The sequence below is a fragment of the Carya illinoinensis genome, chromosome 10, assembly GCF_018687715.1.
Source record: "Carya illinoinensis cultivar Pawnee chromosome 10, C.illinoinensisPawnee_v1, whole genome shotgun sequence".
NCBI lineage: Eukaryota > Viridiplantae > Streptophyta > Magnoliopsida > Fagales > Juglandaceae > Carya > Carya illinoinensis.
Window position 1 is genome coordinate 14,188,874 of NC_056761.1, and position 22,612 is coordinate 14,211,485.

General features: G+C 34.3%; 1 protein-coding gene across 1 annotated transcript; it reads left to right on the plus strand.

The window, feature by feature from the left end:
* Positions 1-17,080: 17,080 nt before the first annotated feature.
* LOC122278926 (probable LRR receptor-like serine/threonine-protein kinase At3g47570) lies at positions 17,081-21,415 on the plus strand. The gene is made up of 4 exons (XM_043089133.1): positions 17,081-17,881; positions 17,977-18,123; positions 18,780-20,780; positions 20,930-21,415. The coding sequence occupies exons 1-4, from the start codon at positions 17,104-17,106 to the stop codon at positions 21,277-21,279; spliced, it is 3,276 nt and encodes a 1,091-aa protein (XP_042945067.1). The 5' UTR covers positions 17,081-17,103; the 3' UTR covers positions 21,280-21,415.
* The last annotated feature ends 1,197 nt before the right edge of the window (positions 21,416-22,612 follow it).

A 22,612-nucleotide genomic window follows, 5' to 3' on the forward strand; every position in this document is an offset into this window, starting at 1 on the left:
AGTTGAGTGTAGTTTTCTCCTACCCAAAATATCTATAAAAGATTATCTCAAAATATTCTATCCAATAATATCTACAAAAATCAGCTTAAAATATTTTCCAAATGTGGAGTAGACTTGGAAGAGTAAGTTGGCTAAAATCTTTCCATGTGTATTTTAAATCTCTGTTCTTAAGATATTTTCCAAATGTGTATTTTGCTTAGGTGTCATGATCTCACACCTTGATTTCCTTCACAATTCCATCTAATGGTTTCTCTTTGTGCCAAGTATCTAATACTATTCATTATGTGTGGTTAAGATCTTACCAAGTGTCCAAATAAAATTTCGCTAACCTAATTTGGACATTTCACACTGTGATTTTGAAAACACAGCGCTTAGTACGTTTACTGAGGTTACTATTCACTCCAAAAATAAACGTAATAAACTTAGTACTGAAAAATCCTAAATATTCAATTAAGCCTAGTGGTGTAGACTATAATGTATTCTGACACTTCTAACTATCTCAAATAATTAAAATCGCATTTCTGGCACTATAGTGAGTGATAACACTAACTATGTTGACAGGCTAAAATCTATGCGATTAGTGGATTCGTGAAAGCTTATAGAATCTTCACGAGATTCCTAAAGTCAATAGAAATTCTACAATTGAATTTCTAGCGGGCTGTTACATAGGCAGTGGGGCCGAACCTCGTTAACATACTGAGTTTGCTTCTCTCTTACCCTTACTCTTTATATTTATTGCTATTTCATATTTTTTTTATATTTTATATTGTATATTTGATTTATAATTGTTATTTTTTTTAATACAACTCAATTCACCCCCCTCTTGTGTTAGCCATCTGGGCAACAATACCTAAATTGCAAGTACGCATGAATAATCTATAGATAATAAAATTATTTAATATTCATTAACCATATATAAAATGTTAGAATTTTAATATAGGCCATTATGAATACTAAAGTACTAAGTTGGTAACTATTAATATCATAAATATAATTATAATTAATTATTTTTTTAATAAGTTAGTTACATAATCCACATTAAAGAGCTCAATTTTAATTTTTCTAATTTAATTAATTTTTTGTATTAATTTTTTGTCAAAAAAAGAAAATAGGAAAAAGATATTAATGGACCGAATCGGACCTATTGGACCGACCAGATCGATAGCTTTGGTCTGGTTTATAGTTGTTGATTAGTTGGTTTAATTTAATTGGATAACTGTATTATTTTTTCTAAAATGTCGGTGTTTGGGAGACTGGTGACTTATGGTTTTTGTTGGTGATGTAATTTTAAATTTTGGTACTGATAGCATTCCTAACTGTCCTTTTTCTTTTTACCATTGCTAATTAACTGCACACTATTATATTGCATGCTTGCACACACTTGCTTCCACAGTGTGCTAGGGGTGTGTGACCTAAGCGGCCAACATCTCGGCATCGCAACTGCCACTAAAACACAAGCGGGGAACAAGGGCGCCACAATAAATACTGTGAAAATGCACTACTATTTTCGGGATGGTTCTAATTTTCAAATAAAGTCAAGGCGATTGAGATTTGTTTCTCAAATATTTTCTATAATTTGAATCGAGATAGATATACTATGTGGAACCATACGGTATATAATGCTGAAATTCATATTACTCATGAGTACTAATATTCAGAATATTATTGTTACCTACATATTATCTATTCTTTATGAATCTTTTAAAATATTTGAGTCATAAAATTATAGAAAAAATCATGTTGTAGTCATGACTGCTTGAGTGTAATCCTGTAACAACCCTTTCCCGTAGGTCAGAAATGTCACTTGCTTACTTACATAAAGCCAGGTAAGAGACATGCATAATTTGCAAATTGTATTAATACCTTGTTCATCACTTAAAAAAGTTTATAAAAAAAAAAAAAGTTGTCTTAAGAAATCATAACCAAATCCTTAAAATTACTGAATTGGAAATACTAAGTTCACAGTCTGGTTCTTCTAAACTTGACCCACTTGCTCGTGCTGATCATCATTTTGACCTAGGTGGTTTAAAAACATGAAATAAAATTAAAATGAGTCGAATACTCAATAAACATTACTTCATACAGTCAAAATATACTAACATAAGTTTTCAATCATGCATTCACATTCAGATACGTACCATACATAATACATGCATTTCATTTTTAAAACATCACAAGGTGGGGTTTTTATTTAAAAAGGTTTTCCTTTCTCATAAAATATTCCCACACCTTGTACTTTTTAAAGAGCTAAATGACTCCACAATATTCATTTCTACTATTATGATTTTCCTTTCGCTGGTACACAATGTTACACCCCGTGGGTTGGGGTTAGCAGTTTTTTGAACCTAACTACACCCGTGATTATGGGTAGGGAATCCCTCAATCAGGATGGTGCCACTGGGTGCACTACTAATGGGACCGATCCAGCATTGCAATATGCCCATTCCTTTGGTACCATCATTCATTCAGTCATGGCCATTACGTAGCTTTATACATTAAAACATTATTTTCTTTTCAGTCATTTCCTTTCCTTTTATTCATTTCCTTTTCATTATTTTCATTCATCAGTCCATTTCATTTTATAAAGCATCATTTCATAACATAAAACATAAACATCATCATTTCATTTCTGTTTTGGAGATTCACAGCTGTTCCATCGTGGCTTCGAGGTTGAGAGCACACACATGCTTTGTTTTGGGTTCCAGAAACAGAGGTTTATTTCTGTTGTTGGTTTGACCGTGGAGGAGGTAGGGGTTGGGCTACGATGGTTCATGCTTGGTGGTGGAGAAGTGAGGACGTGCTACAGTTGCTGGACAATGGCTTACGGCGTCGAAGGGGAGGAACACAAGTTGGAGGCTTAAGGGTAGCATTTGTTGAGCTGAGAGGGAGGAATAGGCAGTGTGGAGATGGAGGGAAAGCTCACGATGTGGAGGCATGTTGAGGTTGCACATAGGCTAAGCAGTGGGGGTCTTGCCATGGGGTGTGTTTAAGGTGGTGGTGGCTGTGACAAAGTCAAGGTCATGGGGAAGACATGGTGGTTGGCTTGACTTGGGGTGCTAGCGTGCTGCTAATTCGTGTAGAAGATAAAGAATCAGAACATCCATATAGGCTTCATCAAACATATCTTTAAAATTTGATGAAAAGTATATATTTTTCATAAATCCAAAACCTTCCTATTCATAATCCTATATTGGATTAGCTATTGGATTTATCAAAATAATAATATAACGAGCTTATAACCCGCATAATGTGTAGACCGTTATTTATGTTGAATTGTATAAATCTAAATAGCTTATTATACATAATTACTACCACAACTATTAATAGAATGTATATCAAATATTTATAAAATGGAGAATGCATTTATAAAAGAATTCATTTTACCCATAAATATTCATGATCAATTTACAATATTAACATCTAATTCAAACATTTAACTAAACACCTTCTGCGCACTTACCTTGAAAATTGTAAAATGATTTTAATGAAAAGACTATTGTTTTTGACGATAAACAAAAGAAGAGAATAGTCTTTGGTTTATGAGTTTCTTCATAGTCTGTTGCTCAAACACATCTAAAGTTATCGTATGCTAGTAAAACATTGGGAAGACAAAGGTGCAAAACCAATAGAAGCAAAGGCATGAAAACACACCTGAATATGCTTTAGGACAAAACGCAGGCCCCTGATCATTGCAATTACATAGGAATATCTTGACTCATCACTGGCTTTACATATCTCAGATAACCGATTCATTAACATCTGATGGCTTGTTATGATGCGTAAGGCAAAGACCCTAAGTTCTAGGGTGATGTCTAAAGGGTTGGGCTGCCTCAGTCCATTTCAATTAATTCAATTGTTGTTATGCACGTATTGAGTCCATAGGATAGTGGGCCACGATGGGCTTAGAGAGTCTATTGGGTAGTGGGTTGTTATTAAGTGTTATGGGTCAGTTAGTTAATTAGTGGGAAGTTATCTATTTAGTCCGCAGGCCATTTTTTACCAAGTCTAAATTGTAGTCCTTATAAATATTTCTTTTTGTTATGAATGAATTGAACAATTTTCCAGCAACTACGAATTACAATTTGGAGGACTAGGCCCCTTGAAGTGCCTACAAGATTTACTACATTATCAGCAACCATAACAGTGGTATAACAGCCTCGTTCCTGCGACATGGCTGAGGGTACACACCATGCTTAGTTGGTGGAAGCAGTGTCCATGCTGAAAGGAGAAACCGTGAACCTACGAGAAGAACAAAACCAACAAAAACATATGCTAGAAGCAGTGTTACAACAACTGAATAATTTGGCAGTTTCATATGAAAAGTTAGCAGCAACAGTAGGTAATCCACCAAAAGAAAATCAGGTTAGTAATAATCCTTTATTTAAAGGGAATGGGGGCATTCATGCTAGAATCTTAAGGTTGGATTTCCCAAAATTCAATGGGTCTGAACCCATGGAATGAATCTTAAAGGCACAACAATTCTATGCTTATTTTAATACTCCTGAGGACCAAAAACTGTAGATAGCCTTTTTCTGTATGGAAGGAAAGGCTCTTTCTTGGTATTGTTGGTTGGTGGATTCAAGAACTATTGGGGTTTGGGAAGAGTTTGTTTCTGCACATAAAGTGTGTTTTGGACCCTCAACCTATGAGGATCCAATAGGGCTGTTCACTAAGTTGAGACAAACTGCTACTGTTGAAGAATGTCAAATAGAATTTGAGTACCCATCTAATAAAATCAGTAGATTAACGGAGGAATTTTGTATTAGCACTTTTATTAGTGGGTTAAGGGATTATTTGAAGATAATGGTGACCATGCTTTAGCCTAACTCTATTTCAGTTGCTTTTGGGTTAGCTAAATTGTAAGAGGAAGAAATTGCTAGAAGAAAAGGAGGAACCAGTAGAAACCTAAATCCAACCCAAATCATCCCACCACCTACAACCCAAACCGAAAACCCACCTTTCCCATAAAAAGAATCTCTCCTGCTCAAACACACGAAAGAAGAGAGAATGTGCTTTATTACTATTGTGATGAGAAATTCAATTTTAATCACAAGTGTAGCCGGCCTAGGATTTTTCTGTTGGAAGGATTAGAGGAGGAAGAAGAGAAGGAAGCCGACACCAGTGAAGGGAAGCTGGCCCTTATTCAGTTAGATGATCTTGTTGAGGAAGAGAAGGAGTTAGGGGAATTGCTAGGCATATCACTGTATGCCATGGCAGGTTCACTATCACCTAAGACCATGAGGGTTGAGGGTTTTATTAATCATCAAAAGGTTTTAATTATTGTTGACACAGGAAGCACATATAGTTTTGTGGATCCATATGTAGCAAGGAGATCAAAGCTGCCAGTGGGAGAAAGCCAGTTGACAGTTAAAGTGGCTAATGGAGATAGCCTTCCTTGCCAAGGTTACTGTATGGCAGTTCCTATCCAACTACATAATTTAAGGGTTAAAGCTAATATGTATTTATTGATTTTGAGATGTTGTGATGTTGTGTTAGGGGTTGATTGGCTAAGAGGTCTCGGGTCCATTCTATGGGATTTTACTGATTTAACCATGCAATTTAATTTCAGGGGAGTGGAGATTAAATTATAGGGGCTGCAACCATCCCAAGAGGCCTTAGAGGACAAAGGGCATGAACCTAAGCTAAACAAGGGATCTATAAAAGGGATCTGGCTGCATTTACTTGGAGGAGAAGTGAGGGAACTGAAAGGGGATGGTGTGCCTGTTGTTTTGAGGATAGTGAAAGACTTTGGAGTAGTTTTTTTTTAACCTCATGGTCTACCCCCACCTTAGAGTCATGACCATAAGATTGAGCTACAGGAGGGCTCAAAACCAACTTGTGTTTAGCCTTACAGGTATCCATATTATCAAAAAGCAGAAATAGAGCATTTGGTGGCTGAGATGTTAAGGAGTGGCATTATAAGGGAAGTTCAAAGCCATTATTCATCCCCGGTGTTGCTGGTTAGAAAAGCAGATGAGAGCTAGAGAATGTGTGTAGATTATCGTGCTCTCAACAAAGACAAGGTAAAAGATAAGTACCCTATCCCTAACATCGATGAGTTATTAGATGAACTCTATGGGGCTGAAATATTTTCTAAGTTAGACTTGCGCTTTGGTTATCACCAAATTAGAATGTAAAAGGAAGATATACCCAAGCCAGCTTTTATGACCCATGAGGATCGCTACGAGTTTTTGGTTTTGCCCTTTGAGCTCACCAATGCACCCTCTATGTTTCAAGGGTTGATGAATAAAATATTTATACCCTATCTAAGAAAGTTTGTTTTGGTGTTCTTTGATGATATATTAATTTACAACAAGTCAGTAGAGGATCATTTGCATCACTTGAAGGCTGTGATGGAAATATTAAGGTCTCATCAGCTATTTGGAAAGCAGTCTAAATGTGTATTTGGCAGTAGTGAGGTGGAGTATCTCGGGTACTTGATTAGTAAGGAAGGTGTAAAGGCTGACCCCCATAAAATTACAACAATGCAAAGTTGGCCACGGCCCAAAAATTTGAAGGCCTTAAGGGGATTTTTGGGTCTCACTGGCTATTACCGTAAGTTTGTGCAAGGTAATGGTGCAATAGCAGCACCCTAACAACTTTACTCAAGAAAAATTCCTTCATCTGGCCTGACAAAGCTCAAGCAGCCTTTGAAAGACTCAAGGAGGGAATGGTTAGTCCCCCTGTCTTAAAATTACCTGATTTTACTAAGGCTTTTGTGGTGGAGTGTGATGCTTCAGGTGAAGGGTTGGGAGCTGTATTAATGCAAGAAGACAAACCTATTGCTTATCTAAGTTAAGGGTCGAAAGGAAGGAGTCTTATGCTGTCTACATATGGAAAGGAATTGTTGGCCTTGGTGATGGCCATAAGGAAATGGAGGCATTACTTGGTGGGACAGAATTTCAAGGTCCGCACTGATCAACAGGCCTTAAAATATCTATTCGAACAATGGGTTGGAGTCCCTGCATAGCACTGCATAGCAGAAGTGGGTCTCAAAGTTATGGGGGTATGATTTTTCTGTGGAGTACAAGATTGGGAAGACAAAGAAGGTAGCAGATACATTATCTAGGTTACCCTTAATTGAGGAAACAGAACCAACAGCCAACCCAAACACCAGTTCAGATCTCAACAGTTCCATACTACCAGAACACAAACAGCCAACCTCCACTCCCTATAAGACCCAAAGAAGCCAACCAAAAATCCAAGCCATAAGCCTCATGCAAACCTAATGGATAGAAGAATTAAAAAACACTTAACCCCAAGCTCCCCAGTTGCAAGAGCTATTAAGCCACTGCCATCAAGGGATCTTGGACACATCTCATTACCAAATCCGTATTGGTCTACTCCTTTACAAGGGTAGGCTGTATCTTGGAAACTTGGTGCCATTCCAGCAAGAGATCCTGCAGCAATTCCATAGCAGTCCATCAGGGGGCTACACAGGTGTATATAAAACATATGCTGGAATAAAAAAGGAATTTTATTGGCCTAGTTTGAGGAGGGATGTTAGAGCTTTCATCCGTGCATGTGATACTTGTCAAAGAAATAAGGTGGAAACAATTCAGCCCACAAGCCTACTCCAGCCTCTACCAATTCCAACAAGGAACTGGGAAGATATTAGCATGGATTTTATTAAAGGGCTACCACCTTTATGAGGGCGTACAGTGATCATGGTGGTGATAGATAGATTGAGCAAATATGCTCATTTCATGGCTCTCTCAAATCCATACACAACAGTAGTAGTGACTTGTATTTTTCTTGACAATATATTTAAATTACATGGTTTTCCACTAACCATTGTCAGTGACAGAGACCCGATTTTTACAATTCAATTATGGAAGGAATTGTTTCAAATCAGTGGCACTGAGCTACTACTTAGCTCTGCGTACCATCCACAGACGGACGGCCAAACAAAAGTAATGAACAAAGAAGTAGAAGCTTACCTGCGATGCTTCTCGAGAGATACATCACGTGACTGGGCACAATGGCTATCACTAGCTGAGTATGCATATAAGACTTCAGAGCATACCTCAACTAGGGTTTCACCATATGAGGTGTTGTATGGGAAATCACCCCCATGGATGTTGCCATATGAGCCAGGGTCCATAAGAGTACAAGCAGTGGATGAGGAACTCCGAAATAGAGCATTCATTAACAAATTAGTTCAAGAAAATTTGAAGGATGCACAAGAAAAGATAAAGATCCATGCGGATAAAAGGAGAACAGACAGGGAGTTCCAAGTTGGAGATCAAGTTTACCTACGGCTTTGGCCTTACCGTCAAATGTCAGTTGTGTTGAGAAGAAACCTAAAGCTGTCGCCAAGGTACTATGGGCCGTACACAGTGGTGCAAAGGATCGGGAAGGTCGCTTACAGGTTAGATCTACCACCGGAATCTCAGATCTACCCAACCTTTCATATTTCTTACTTAAAAAAGACGGTGGGGGGAACAAATAAAACCTCTTACCAAGATGCCGAGAGTGACAAGCGAAGGAACCCTTGAACTAGAGCCAGAAAAGATACTAAATAGAAGGTTGCTTAAGAAGGGACGAAGGGCTGGAGTGGAGATATTAGTTTAGTGGAAAGGAATGACATAAGATAGCACGACATGGGAGGATCGCGAAGAACTGCAGCGGCGCTTCCCTGACTTTGAGGACAAGGTCTTCTGAAGGAGGGAGTTATGTTATGATGCGTAAGACAAAAACCTAAGTTCTAGGGTGATGTCGGAAGGGCTGGGCTACCTCAGTCCATTTCAATTATTTCAATTGTTGTTATGCACATATTGAGTCTGTAGGATAGTGGGCCACGATGGGCTTAGAGAGTCTGTTGGGTAGTGGCTTGTTATTAAGTGTCAGTTAGTTAATTAGTGAGAAGTTATCTGTTTAGTCCGTGGGTCATTGTTCACCAAGTTTAAATTGTAGTCCTTATATATATATATTGCTTTCTGTAATGAATGAATTGAACAATTTTCTAACAACTACCAATTACAATTTGGAGGACCAGGCCCCTCGAAGTGCCTATAAGATTTACTATATTATCGGCAACCATAACATGGCTGGCCTTCAATTCATCATCATTAACTGGAGCAGAGAGCTTTTGCAGGCTCGTCAAACTTCCTTTTAATTATTGTGTGCCTCAGTTTAATGGTGTAGCCGAGGATGGATGGTTGAAAAATATGTCGCTCTTGATCATAAATGCACAAACTGTGATAATGAAAAGATGAAGTAAGCATGAACCAATCAATCCTGTAATGTAATTTGTAGGCGAATTCAAGAACAGAAGCAGCAAGGTCGTTTCTGGAGATGTTGAGGCCAGAATATGTCAAATAGAGGCGAATGAAAGTTTAGGACTTGATTACGAATTTGGGGTGACAACAAAAATATAAGGCACTGTTTTTGAAGGCATCAAGTGGAGTTTTCTGCAAGTCGGAGCTATTTTTGGCTAAATAATTTGTTTCCGGTCATTTGGCCTTGCATTTTGTGCACATGCATTATTTTTACTGGCAAAAAAACAAAATGTTGGCTTTAACAGTTGTAACTCGGCCTTTACCTCCCACGAAGTGCATCCTTACTGCAAGTGGAAGGCTCTATTTATTACCCACCGAAACAGAGGAGTTTCTTTGTTTCTAATAAATATAAGGTTATGTGAGTTTCAAGAGGATGATATACTCCAAGAGAAAATTAGCCTTCCATGCACTGCCTTTACCTTCCATGCTTTAAATTGCAGGCTCTGTCTTTCCTTTCCGTATCATTTGGAATTGGTTCTACTTCCAAACAAAGCAGATAGACAATCCTGATAGTAGATTGACTATACCGACCGTAATGTCAACAATTGTTATTATTTGCTTAGTCCTTTCGGAACCTTTTCCAGAGCTTACACTTCCACCATCATCTGAAACACAACATATTTTATGAGTCCTAACTGTTATTTAGGAACAATATATGTGCGTGTAAAAACAAACGATGATTCTTTTGTTTTTTTTTTTTTTTCTTTTTCTTGACCAATTGCACCGCTTTAAATCTGAATAACAACTGAGAGCTTTTTTTTTTTTTTTTTTTTTTTTTTTTTTTTTTTTTTTTGTAGTGGGATCAATGCTTAAAATCTGACTTTTTGTTTTTCATATGAGTTGCAGCATTAATTGCACCACTTGAGACTTTGTAAATATGCTGAATAATTGCAGCTCTTCACTCTCTGCAAATAAACGGTTTGCAACTTTGCAAACCACCGCTTGACCTTGCAGTTAATCCGAATATTTGCATTCTTTTTTCTCAGTTTCCTGTCTTCCTCTCTGAAAGTTCTTCACCTAGAAGTTCCATTTTTAATAGAGCACAGTGCGTAGTTCAGACTCGATAAAATGACGTTTTTGTAGAGTCCAAACAATCCCCACTACCATTCTTGTACAACTCCTTTACAATGCCGTGCTGGGTTTCACCAAAACCTGCAACTCTGCACTCTTTGCAAATAAACGGTTTGCAACTTTGCAAACCAACACTTGAACCTGCAGTTAATCCAAATAGTGCGGGCACCAAAACTTGCAACCCTTCACTCTTTGCAAAGAAACGGTTCACTACTTTGTAAACCAACGCTTGAACCTGTAGTTAATCCGAATTGTGCGGGCACCAAAACCTTCAACCCTTCACTCTTTGCAAATAAACGATTCTCAACTTTGCAAACCACAGCTTGACCCTGCAGTTAATCTTAATAGTGCGGGCTAAATGCCAAGTAATCAATTTTAAACTTCGCTTTTATATAACTAAATAGATATTATTTTTTTAATAATAATATTTTTAATTTTTTTTCATATTTTACAATTACACTAACTATATGTATATTAATAATTTAATTTGATACTTAATCATGAAAGAACATAATTTAATTTGTATATTATGGTTGAGCATCTCCACGAGGAGTTGAGAAGTATTTATGTGGAAATGGCATCTAAAGTTTGATGAGCAAGAGAAAAAAGTCCATGAAAGCATTGAAAGAAGTCAATGAGTTGCGTATGCAGAAAAGAACTTTAGAAGAAATGCTCCAGAAAGCTAATGAAGATATCGTTGTCGATTAAACTTAAATAAAATACATATTTGATGGATGAATGGTAACTCTTCTAATTTGAAAGACCTCATATTTTTCTTGTAATTCAAAACTTCTCATACATTCATATGACTAATTCAAATTCAAATGTAGTTGTTAGGAACTTAGGAGTAGATGGGTGAGAGTCAATGTTAGGTGAAGATGGTGTCGGCCAACAATCAAAGCCTTTTGAAAAAGAACCGGAAAATTCGGAAAAGGAAAAGAATAATGGTGCGTAAAAAATATTAAAAAGAAATGGGCAGTTGGATTGAATACGTTTTTCATTTGGACTGGAATCCAGCGGGACAAAAAAGGCAAAAATTAGGTTGTTACAACTTCTTAATTAGATAATAATAAGGCCGTTGATCGGATTGTGTGATAGCTTGCAGGAGTATCATACAAGACATTAACTTTGCATTTTATCAAATTCATCAGGACTTTATTTTTAGCTCAATATCCTTGATTTTTAAACCCTCTGGTGACCTGGTCAATGCAGAGGACATGCCCATTAATTAAAAGTCATAGTTGATTTTCATTTGGAATTTTAATTGGTGCACGGTAATTTAAGAACACTCTTATCTTATTTTTATCATTTTAAATATTTTTTATTTTTATCATTTTAAATAAGATATGACATATTTATCATTATTAAATTATTATTTATTATATATTTTTTATTAACTAATTATAATAAATATGTCACATCTTATTTAATAAGATAAAAATAAGATAAAAGTGTAACGTATAATATTATATTAAATGAATCAAAACTTGGATTTTTTTCTCTCATCTCAAAAATTAGTCATCAGCTCACAATTCTTTGACCTGACCCATTAAACTCATTTTTAAGGGAAAATTCCAAAGCCCTCAACTATTTGGATTTGTCAAAATTATATGTATTTATAATTTTATTTATATTTTTACTTACAAAATTAATTTTATTAATTTTTTTAATTAAATTAAATTTTTAAATTTATAACTTTTAGCATGAAAAATAAATTTTTTATAATTTTGTTTTAAATACATTTGAAATTTTCTTTTATCATTTAACGATGAGGAAAGAAAGCTTACGCTGCAATCGAGTGTAGGATTTAGGGGTGGGCAGCGGGGGCCTGCCCCCCGCTACCCCGCCCCGCCTCCGCATGGGCGGACGGGGTGCCCCGCACATCACATGCCGGGGCGGGGTCCCCCACCCCGCATGAAATACACTAAGCAGGGGCGGGCAGGGCTCAACCCCGCCCTGCTTTTCCCCCGCCCCGCATTTTATATTTATATTTATAAATATATATTTTTATTTTACAAATTATATATATATATATATATATAATATATTACAATTTGTTAAACTTGTTCACAAGAATCATAAGAGAGTGAGACTTGTTCATCACAACAGTAAGTCCCACATTGCTCAAGTAAGACTCTTGTATGGCCTTAGAGTTCTATATAAATGAGGCCTAGGGTGCCCATGGCATATGCAATCTTGTGATGAACAAGTCTCACTCTCTTGTGATTCTTGTGAACAAGTTTAACAAATTTAAAAATTAGTAACATAATTTTATGTTATTAGTTTTTAAATTATTATTATATATATAAATTTTAATTTATGATTTAATTATATAATAATTTGGATCTAAAAATAATATTTTTAGATACAAAAATTTTTTTTAAGCCCATTGAAATATGAGATTCTTGAAGTGGGCGGGGGGCGGGGCGGATGGGGTGTTCGCCCCGCCCCCCCGGCACTGGAGTGGGGGGCCCCACCCCCGCCTTACGGGGGTGGGGTACGGGATGAAATATTCATCCCCCGCATATGCGGGGGCGGGGTGCGGGAAAGGGGTGTACCCGCCCCGCATGATGCGGATAGCACCCCTAGTAGGATTACTGTAATTGGTTTTATTTCATATATTCATAAATGATTTATTTTAAACGAATTTGAATTTATTGTTAAAAAATTGTTTAGTTGATTATTATTTTTTAGATGAAATAAATTCCATGTACAGTAGACTCGTAGCTGGAACCACTTCATAGACTAGCTGTAAACATTTGACATTTATAATATATTATTCAATAAAATTATAAAAGGCGTACACCCTCTTAAGTTCTTAACTCTTTCATTGCATTAGAATTTCGTTTGGAGTTTAAACATGTTTTAAATAAGGTACCGGATGTCATACGGGTCAAAATATTAAAATAAAACGGTACTATATTTAAAACCATGGTGTGAAGAGCGAGAAAGATAACCGAAATGAATTCCTTCATGTAACTTATATATATATATATATATATATTTTTTTTTTAAATAAAGTAACTTATTTTGTTTGATTGCAATAGTATTGCGTATTGATATAATTATCGAAAGAAAATTATATTTGAAATTCCATCTTAATGATTATCAATTGAAGATGATATGTGAAATTTGATCTCAATAAAGTAAAATTTATTAATTTATTAATGATGATTTTTTATGCTTAGCATATTAATAATAATGTTACAAAATATTCACTTCCATTCATTTTTATTATAATAATCCTTGACAAGATTATATACTTTCTATTCATTTAACTCCTTTTTATTCATGCATTATACTCATTTCAATACAGTTATAGATTGTACTAGTCATATATTTCTTTTAAAAAAGAATGTAATTTACTATAAAAAATTTAACTTTTTCACGAGTGTTCTATATTTATTTTTTATTTTTTAAAGAATTACGAAACTTTTTCACACTCAATGATTACAAATATCATTTATCATTCTTGAAGCCCCTCCACATTCCTTTTGGTATTCTGAAATGAGTTTTGCTACATACAAGTATAATCGCACATTAATCTGTGTACTAATACTAATTTATTCATACTTAAAATTTAAATTAACACTGTTTTTAATAAAATTTATTTTCTGACCAATCACATCACATTAGTATACAGATTAGTGTACAATTATGCTTACAACTATATTTTTCCTCCTGAAATTAAATATTGAGACATGACCTCCAAAGGTAATCACAGTTCAACATCTTGTGGGGGTATCTTAAGTTTTTTAATGTGCATGCTCAACATTTAGCGTTAAACATTTCCTTTTATCTCTTGCATTGTGTTGTCAAAGTAAACAAAGTAAAAAGAAAATATGAAATCCTTTAAAATTTCATCAGTGGACGTGTGGAAGAGGACAGTCTGGAAATTCGGTGTGGATAAAGCTTTGATCTTTCTAGTCATGTCCATTTCATTAAAATAGTATATATTTTACCTCAATGTCCTTGATTTTTAGACCCTCTGGTGACCTGGTAAATGCAGAGGACATGCCCATTTTTAAAAGTCATAGTTTATTTTCATTTGGAATTTGGGATTTTAATTGGTGCATGGCAATTTAATTGGGATTTTTAGACCCTCTGTTGACCTGGTAAATGCTGTTTTATTTTTATTATATTAAATAAGATATAATATATTTATTATATATTATTTTATTATTTAATGATAATAAATATGATATATAATATTACATTAGACGGATCAAAACTTAGATTTTTCTCTCTTCGTCTCACAAATTAGTCATCAGCTCGCAGTTCTTTGACCTGTCGCATTAAACTCATGAAAATTCCAAAGGCTTCAATTGTTTGGATTAGTCATTGAGTAATATTATATGTATTTATAATTTTATTTACATTTTTATTTATAATATTTATTTTATTAATTTTTCTTTTAAATTCAAATTTTAAATTTCAAATTTTATAACTTTTAGCATGGAAATTAAATTTTTTATAATACATTTAAATTTTTCCTTTATCATTTAATGACGAGAAAAGACAGCTTAAGCGGCAATCGAGAGTAAGATTATTGCAATTGAGTTTTATTTCATATATTCATTTAAAGTAATTCTATATACAGTTATAGAATATATAAATATTATGTAATTATTTTAAAAAAGAGTAGAGTCTATAATTAAAAAAAATTAATTTTTTATATATAAGTCACGTATTAATTTATTTTTTTAAAAAAATTATATAATACTTGTATAATCACGATTATAAATATCATTTCTTATTCATAAATGATTTATTTTAAACCAACTTGAATTTATTGTTAAAAAATTGTTTAGTTGATTATTATTTTTTAGATGAAATAAATTCCATGTACAGTAGACACGTAGCTGGAACCTTTTCATAGACTAGCTGTAAACATTTGACATTTATAATATTTAAGTCAATAAAAGGCCTACACATAACGCAACTGTTATTTACTAATCCCTTGTAACTTATATATACATATATATATATATATATATATATATTTTAGAATAAAGTAATTAATATTTTTTGGTTGCAATAGTATTGCATATTGATATAATCATCGAAAAAAAATTATATCTGAAATTCCATCTTAATGATTATCAATTGAAGAAGATAAGTGAAATTTGATCTCAATAAAGTAAATTTTATTAATTTATTAATGATGATTTTTTTTGGCTTCGCATATTAATAATAATGTCACGAAATACTCATTTCTATTCATTTTTATTATAATAATCCTTGACAAGATTTTATACTTTCCATTCATTTCTCTAAAATATCCAAACAAGATAGTTTCTACTCATTTCATTTCATTCATCTTCATCTCCTTTTCATTCATGCATTATACTCGTTTCATTCCCTATCCTTTCACTCTTTTCTTTGGAACCATGCTCTTCGTACTAAAATTTCTATATTTATCTTGAAGTTGTTGACAATAATATGGGTATCCCTATAGACGATAGAATTCAACAATGTGGCAGTACTTATCTCTTGCTTCTAAATTTGCCTGTTTCTCTTTTGATTTTGTTGAAACAATTTTTCAATACAATTATGAATTGTACAAGTCTTATATTTCTTTTGAAAAAGAGTGTGATTTATTATTAAAAATTTAACTTTTTTACGTGTATTTTATATTTATTCATTTTTTTTTTAAATTGCAAAATTCTTACACTTTATGATTATAAATATCATTTATCATTCTTGAAGCCCCCCACATTCCTCTTGGTACTCTGAAATTGAATATTGAGACATGACCTCCAATGGAAATCACAGTTCAACATCTTGTGGGGGTATCGTAAGTTTTTTAATTTGCATGATATTGTGCAACTCGAATATTGTTTTCTTCCTTTTAGCGTTAAACATTTCCTTTTATCTCTTGCGTTGTGTTTTCAAAGTAGAAAGAAAATATGAAATCCTTTACAATTTCATCAGTAGACGTGTGGAAGAGGACAGAGTCTGGAAATTCGGTGTGGATACAGCTTTAAAGACTTTGATCTTTCTAGTCGTGTCCATTTCATTAAAATAGCATATATTGAGGGGATATATTTTCTAGCTAGTTGGGGCCAATGCGGCATTTTTCTCTCCTTGTGGGGGCCCGTTAGGTACCGGTGGAGCACATTAATAAAACAATAATCATGTAAGGGGGAAAAATAAATCAATATTTTTCTGGCAAAGTATATATAAAACAATGTGAAATCTGTTGGAAAAAGATTCTTTCAAGGAAAATGCATGGATGCCTGAAAGTGGTGATCGAAGCATTTATTTTACTACTTTTAAGAAAAAATAGCCAAATGTATTGTTCGGTCACATGCTTCGGACAACGTAACAGCAATATCCTTATTTCAAGTTCTTATTTGAATTTAAAAGTCTCAAGTGGGAGAAAGAACGACGTAATATTAAATAGTATATTATTCATGTCTCAGTTGATGTGTCTATTGCATATGAGACAATCTTAATTGGTTCCAATGATCTAATGCATCGGAGACAAATATTTTACACTAATGCCTTATTTGTGTCCACTGTGTACTCGAAGAAAAAGATAAAAGTTAATAAACAAATAATCTTTCCGTGCATTGTATTCTTTTAAAATTCTCTCAGTGGATGCGTACAAAGTGGAAAGAATATGACAACTAAGAATATGACACCTTATTTTTCCGAATGCTACCTGCAATTTCTTTAAATATCGCTGATATCGTTCTTCCTTGGACTACAACACAAATCCCAGTACCTCATTCGACATAGACTACTCATGGCCAACCAAACTACTTGTTTCCTCATCTTTCGTTTTCTGGCACTGCTTCTCATGTCTCGTTTAAGTACTGATGCAAAAATTTTCAATATTACCACAGATCAATCTGCTCTTCTTGCCTTGAAAGCTCATATTTCTTATGACCCTCACCATATTTTGACAACAAATTGGTCCTCCAGTACTTCAGTTTGCAATTGGGTTGGTGTCACCTGTGGTTCTAGACATCATCGGGTTACAGCCTTGAACCTTTCTAATAATGGTCTTGTAGGAACCATTCCTCCACATATAGGAAACCTTTCATTTCTTGTCAGCTTAAGCATCAGGAACAATAGTTTTCATGGCTCAATGCCAAACGAATTGTCTCATCTTTATCACTTGAAATTCTTGCATTTTGGATACAATGAATTCAGTGGAGAAATCCCGTCATGGATAGGGTTGCTAACCAAACTTCAAGTTTTAATTCTTGTAACCAACAATTTCGAAGGTACTATCCCATCATCTCTATTTAACAGTACATCTTCATTGCAACAAATTGTACTTGAAGATAATCAACTTTGGGGCTCTATACCATCCTCTATCTTCGAGATCATGTCTACCTTGAAAGTAATTTCTCTAGCAGAAAACAAGTTTTCAGGTCCAATGCCCTCCATTTTCTTCAACATGTCTTCACTGCAATATATTGATTTCAGCAATAATACGCTATCTGGTGCACTACCACCAGAAGTAGGGAACTTAACCATGCTTACATATTTAAATCTTGCCAATAACAACTTCAAAGGTATATATATTTAATCTTGATTGGTAGGTTATGCATTAATTATCAGTAAGTAAATTCCAATATTTGCTTCTAAAGTGTAATTGCATGTTTCACAGGTAGTCAGCTCCCATCCTCTTTGTTCAAGTGCAAACAGCTGCAATATTTAAACTTGGAGTCTAATAATTTGAAAGGAAAACTATCACCCGAAATAGGGAACTTAACCAAGCTCATATTTTTAGATCTTGCCTACAACAACTTCGAAGGTACGTGATGCACGTCTTGTATTAGTTGATATAAATAAAGGTGCCACTGTGCCACCATTGATTTAGTATATATGCATGTTCTATATATAATCTTCTTTAATTAGGTACTTCCAAATGTAAGGAAAAAAATAATTGGTTAGTGATTTTTCCTAGGATTTGTCATTAAAAATTGTTTAATTCATGTACAAGGATAAGCCATAAGTTAATAATGCTGGCCTATAGTATTATACCTTGGCTACAACTAAATTCTTTTAACGTACAGTCTTGATATATATCACCATTCATGATTAGTATACATGCAATCTCGATTAAATAAATCTAAATGATTAGGTGTATGGATTTTAATTATGATTTTTTTTTTTTTTGAGATATTGGATTTAATTTTAAGTAAATAAAACTAAATGCTTTTTTCATGAAAAGATCAAAATATTCTAATGGTTGGAACATTAACAAGGATTCTCGTAATGGTTGCCACATATATTCTTTTAGTAAGTGCGACAAGTAAAAAATAAATGTGATTATGTAAAAACTGCACCCACTAGAGTACATGTGACTCTGATCCACCACTGCAATCAACTCAAGGGTGGCTTAACCAATTAATTATTTGTTCGTTTTATTTGTTATAAAAACTTTTTTTAATTAATTTATTGTGACAGGTGCAATACGAAGTGAAATTGGTAATTTGCAGAACCTAGAGTATTTCGATCTGGGACTTAACAATTTTGTTGGCACAATTCCACTGGAGATATTCAATATCTCAACAATACAACTGTTCATCTTACTAGGAAATCACCTCTCAGGCACTCTTCCATCAAATATGGGCCTCTTGCTTCCAAATCTTAGGGGAATTTTTCTTGAGGGGAATGAACTTAGTGGAACGATTCCAGCCACTATTGCCAATGTTTCACAGCTCATTTCAGTCGAATTGGAAAGTAACTCATTCTCGGGTTTGATTCCAAAAACACTTGATAATTTAAGGTTCCTCCAGGTGCTCAACCTCGGATTCAATAATCTGACCATTGAATCTTCAGAATTGAGTATCTTTTCATATTTTGCGAACAATCCATATCTCAAAAAATTGTATCTGTCTATGAATCCACTAAATGGAGTCCTTCCTAATTCCATTGGAAACCACTCGATCTTTCTTGAACAACTTGATCTCACTGGTTGCAATATTAAGGGCAACATTCCCATAGATATTGGCAATTTAAGTAGATTGACATATATGTCCCTGGGCGACAATGATATTTCCGGACCTATTCCAACTACAATAGGAAGATTAAGCATGCTCGAACGTTTGGGCCTTTTTGATAATAGGCTAATAGGTCCAATCCCATTGGATATCAGTTACTTAGGGAGATTGGGAGATTTAGATTTAGCTGGAAATAAGCTATCTGGGCAGATTCCTGAAAGCATAATTAATATGACTTCATTAAGATTTCTCAACTTAGCCTTCAACCAATTAACTTCAAGGATTCCTTCGAGCTTGTGGAGGCAGACAGATCTCTTAGCAGTCGACTTGTCATCCAATTCCCTAAGTGGCTCGCTTTCATTAGATATTGGAAATATGAAGGTCCTGACAATATTGAATTTATCAAGAAATCAACTATCCGGTCATATTCCAGAAACAATGGGTGGGCTCATATCCCTAGTCAATCTCTCTTTGGCAGTCAATCAATTAGAGGGCTCTATTCCTATATCTTTTGGCGGATTAGTAAGCTTGGAGTTGTTAGATCTTGTTGGTAACAACTTATCTGGAGAGATACCTAAGTCCTTAGAAGTGCTAAGGTACCTCAAATATCTAAATGTCTCCTACAATAAACTACGAGGAGAAATTCCAACACGGGGACCATTTGTTAACTTCTCAGCTGAATCATTTATGTCAAATGATGCACTCTGTGGTGTGATTAGACTGAATGTTCCTCCATGCAAAGAAGCTTCTCTTGGACCAAGAAAGGCAATGAGGGTGCGTATACTAAGATATGTACTGCCCACATTGGGGTTAACGATACTTGTAGTATCTGTTGTACTAGTCTCAAGAAAACTCCATGGAAAGAAGAATGCAAAACTTTCCAACAACAAAGACTCAATACCTTTATCAACATGGAGAAGAATATCGCACAAACAACTTTTACAAGCAGCAGAAGGGTTTAGTGCAAACAACTTACTTGGAGAAGGGAGTTTCGGCTCAGTTTATAGAGGGACACTCTTAGATGGTACATACATTGCAATAAAAGTTCTAAATTTGGAACTAGAAGGTGCATTCAAAAGTTTTGATATAGAATGTGAGATATTACGACAAGTTCGTCATCGAAATCTTGTCAAAATCATTAGCGTTTGTAGTAACATTGACTTCAAAGCACTTGTTTTGGAATACATGTCTAAAGGGAACCTAGAGATGTGGTTGTATTCTAGCACCCATTGCTTGAATATGCTACAAAGACTTAATATAATGATTGACGTGGCAGCAGCACTTGAATACCTTCATCTTGGTTATTCAACACCTATTGTTCATTGTGATTTGAAGCCAAGTAATGTCTTATTAGATGAAGATATGGTTGGACATGTTGCTGATTTTGGTATTGCCAAACTCCTAAGTGATGGAATCTCTCTCACGCAAACAATGACCATGGCTACAATTGGGTATATGGCACCAGGTGAGGCCAGCTACTATTTTTGTCATTCTAGTCTCGCATAGATACATAAATGTTCTATTTTGGTAACATATGGATCAACCTTCAAACTTAATTTATTTGGATCATCGTATGTGAAATATCTTTCTCATGATATGTTTTAATATGTGTAGAGTATGGATCTGAAGGAATTATTTCTACAAGCGGTGATGTGTATAGCTATGGAATATTATTGATGGAAACTTTTACAAGAAAGAAGCCCACTGATGATATGATTATTGGTGAAATGAGCTTAAAGCGTTTAGTTGAGGAATCATTTTCGCTTTCGATACTTGAAGTTATCGATGCCAATTTGTTGAGCAATGAAAATGACTATGTTGCTATGGAGACATGCTTATCAGCAACTATGGGCTTGGCTTTGCATTGTTGTGCAGATTTGTCTGAACAGAGGATCGATATAAAAAATGTTTTAGCTAGACTCAACAAGATCAAATTAAAGTATCTACATGATCATGGAGGGTAATTTGAGTATCAAGTTTCTTTATAGCGGAGGTTGCAATCCTAGTCAAGTAGAGTTTATTATCAAGCTACAGCTTAATCTACAATCAGTACGTTATTTATCTGTCATAATTATTCGAGCTTGTTTATGGATTGTTTGATTAATTATTATTTTCCTAGATGAATAAGATTCATTAAAAAATCTTATACATTTTCAAGAATTCAAAGAAATAATTACTTAATTATGTCAAGGTTATATGAATTAAATTGGCGAATATGTAAACTATATATAAAATTAATAAACTGGGAAATCTTTCCATTCTCACAAGCTATATGGGTTCTATAAGAAAACAGATTAAATGTGTATGTGCGTTTGAACACACAAAATATTTTAACTCTATCTACAAACTTAAGCAAAACAACCTTGAATTAATATAAATATTATAGTTATTATAAATACTTATCAATATAATGATTTATAATATTCATATCGAATCAAATGACACCCAGCGTATCATCATGCTAAGAACATGATTCTCTTTTATATTTTTATATACTTGCGAATGCTTAGCATAAAGTTTAATATAATATCTACAAAATAAATAAATTTGAAGTTATACGAGTTCATACAAGTCATAACTACTTTAAATACAAGTTTGACTTGTATAATAAGTCTAGCCTAAATTTTTGTTTGAATTTATGTTTTTCTTAAAACAACAGAAATCGAGACAAGTTCATAAGTTGAGCATGCACGAACAACTTGATTCATTTACAACATCATTTACAAGGGTACTGCTAAATCCCCCGAGAATACCTACTGAATAATGCAAAGTTTTTTTTTTCCATTCATTTTTTTTATATTCTTAAATATTTTTTAAAAAATAAAAAATTCACAATATCACTAAAAATACTTACTTAATCACTAAGTAAAAAAAAAAAAAAAAAAACACAACATTCGGGACACACTTTGGCTCCCAAAAGCATTTCCCTATTTACAAATCTTGGATCTTTGAAGTTGCCCAAATAATATATGAGTCTTGGGATTGCTCTCAAGAGACTTGTTTGATCCATTACCTTGTTACAATACACACAAATAGAAGTCCACAAATATTAGAGAAATGAAGGCAAACAAACCTTTTTTCTATTCTCAAAGAACAATGACAGGAGTTCTTCTCCTTTTTACTGTTGATCGGATAACATATCTATCATTGTGTGTAGAGATGCTCCTAACATTTTAGAAGCAAGGGGTTGAAGTTAGGAATCTTGGTAATCCTAGTTTTGGTAGCTTTGGCAAGTCTCCTTACTGGATTTTGTACTCTCTTCGTGAATCTAGGGTGCCTTGAGGGATGTGGCATTAC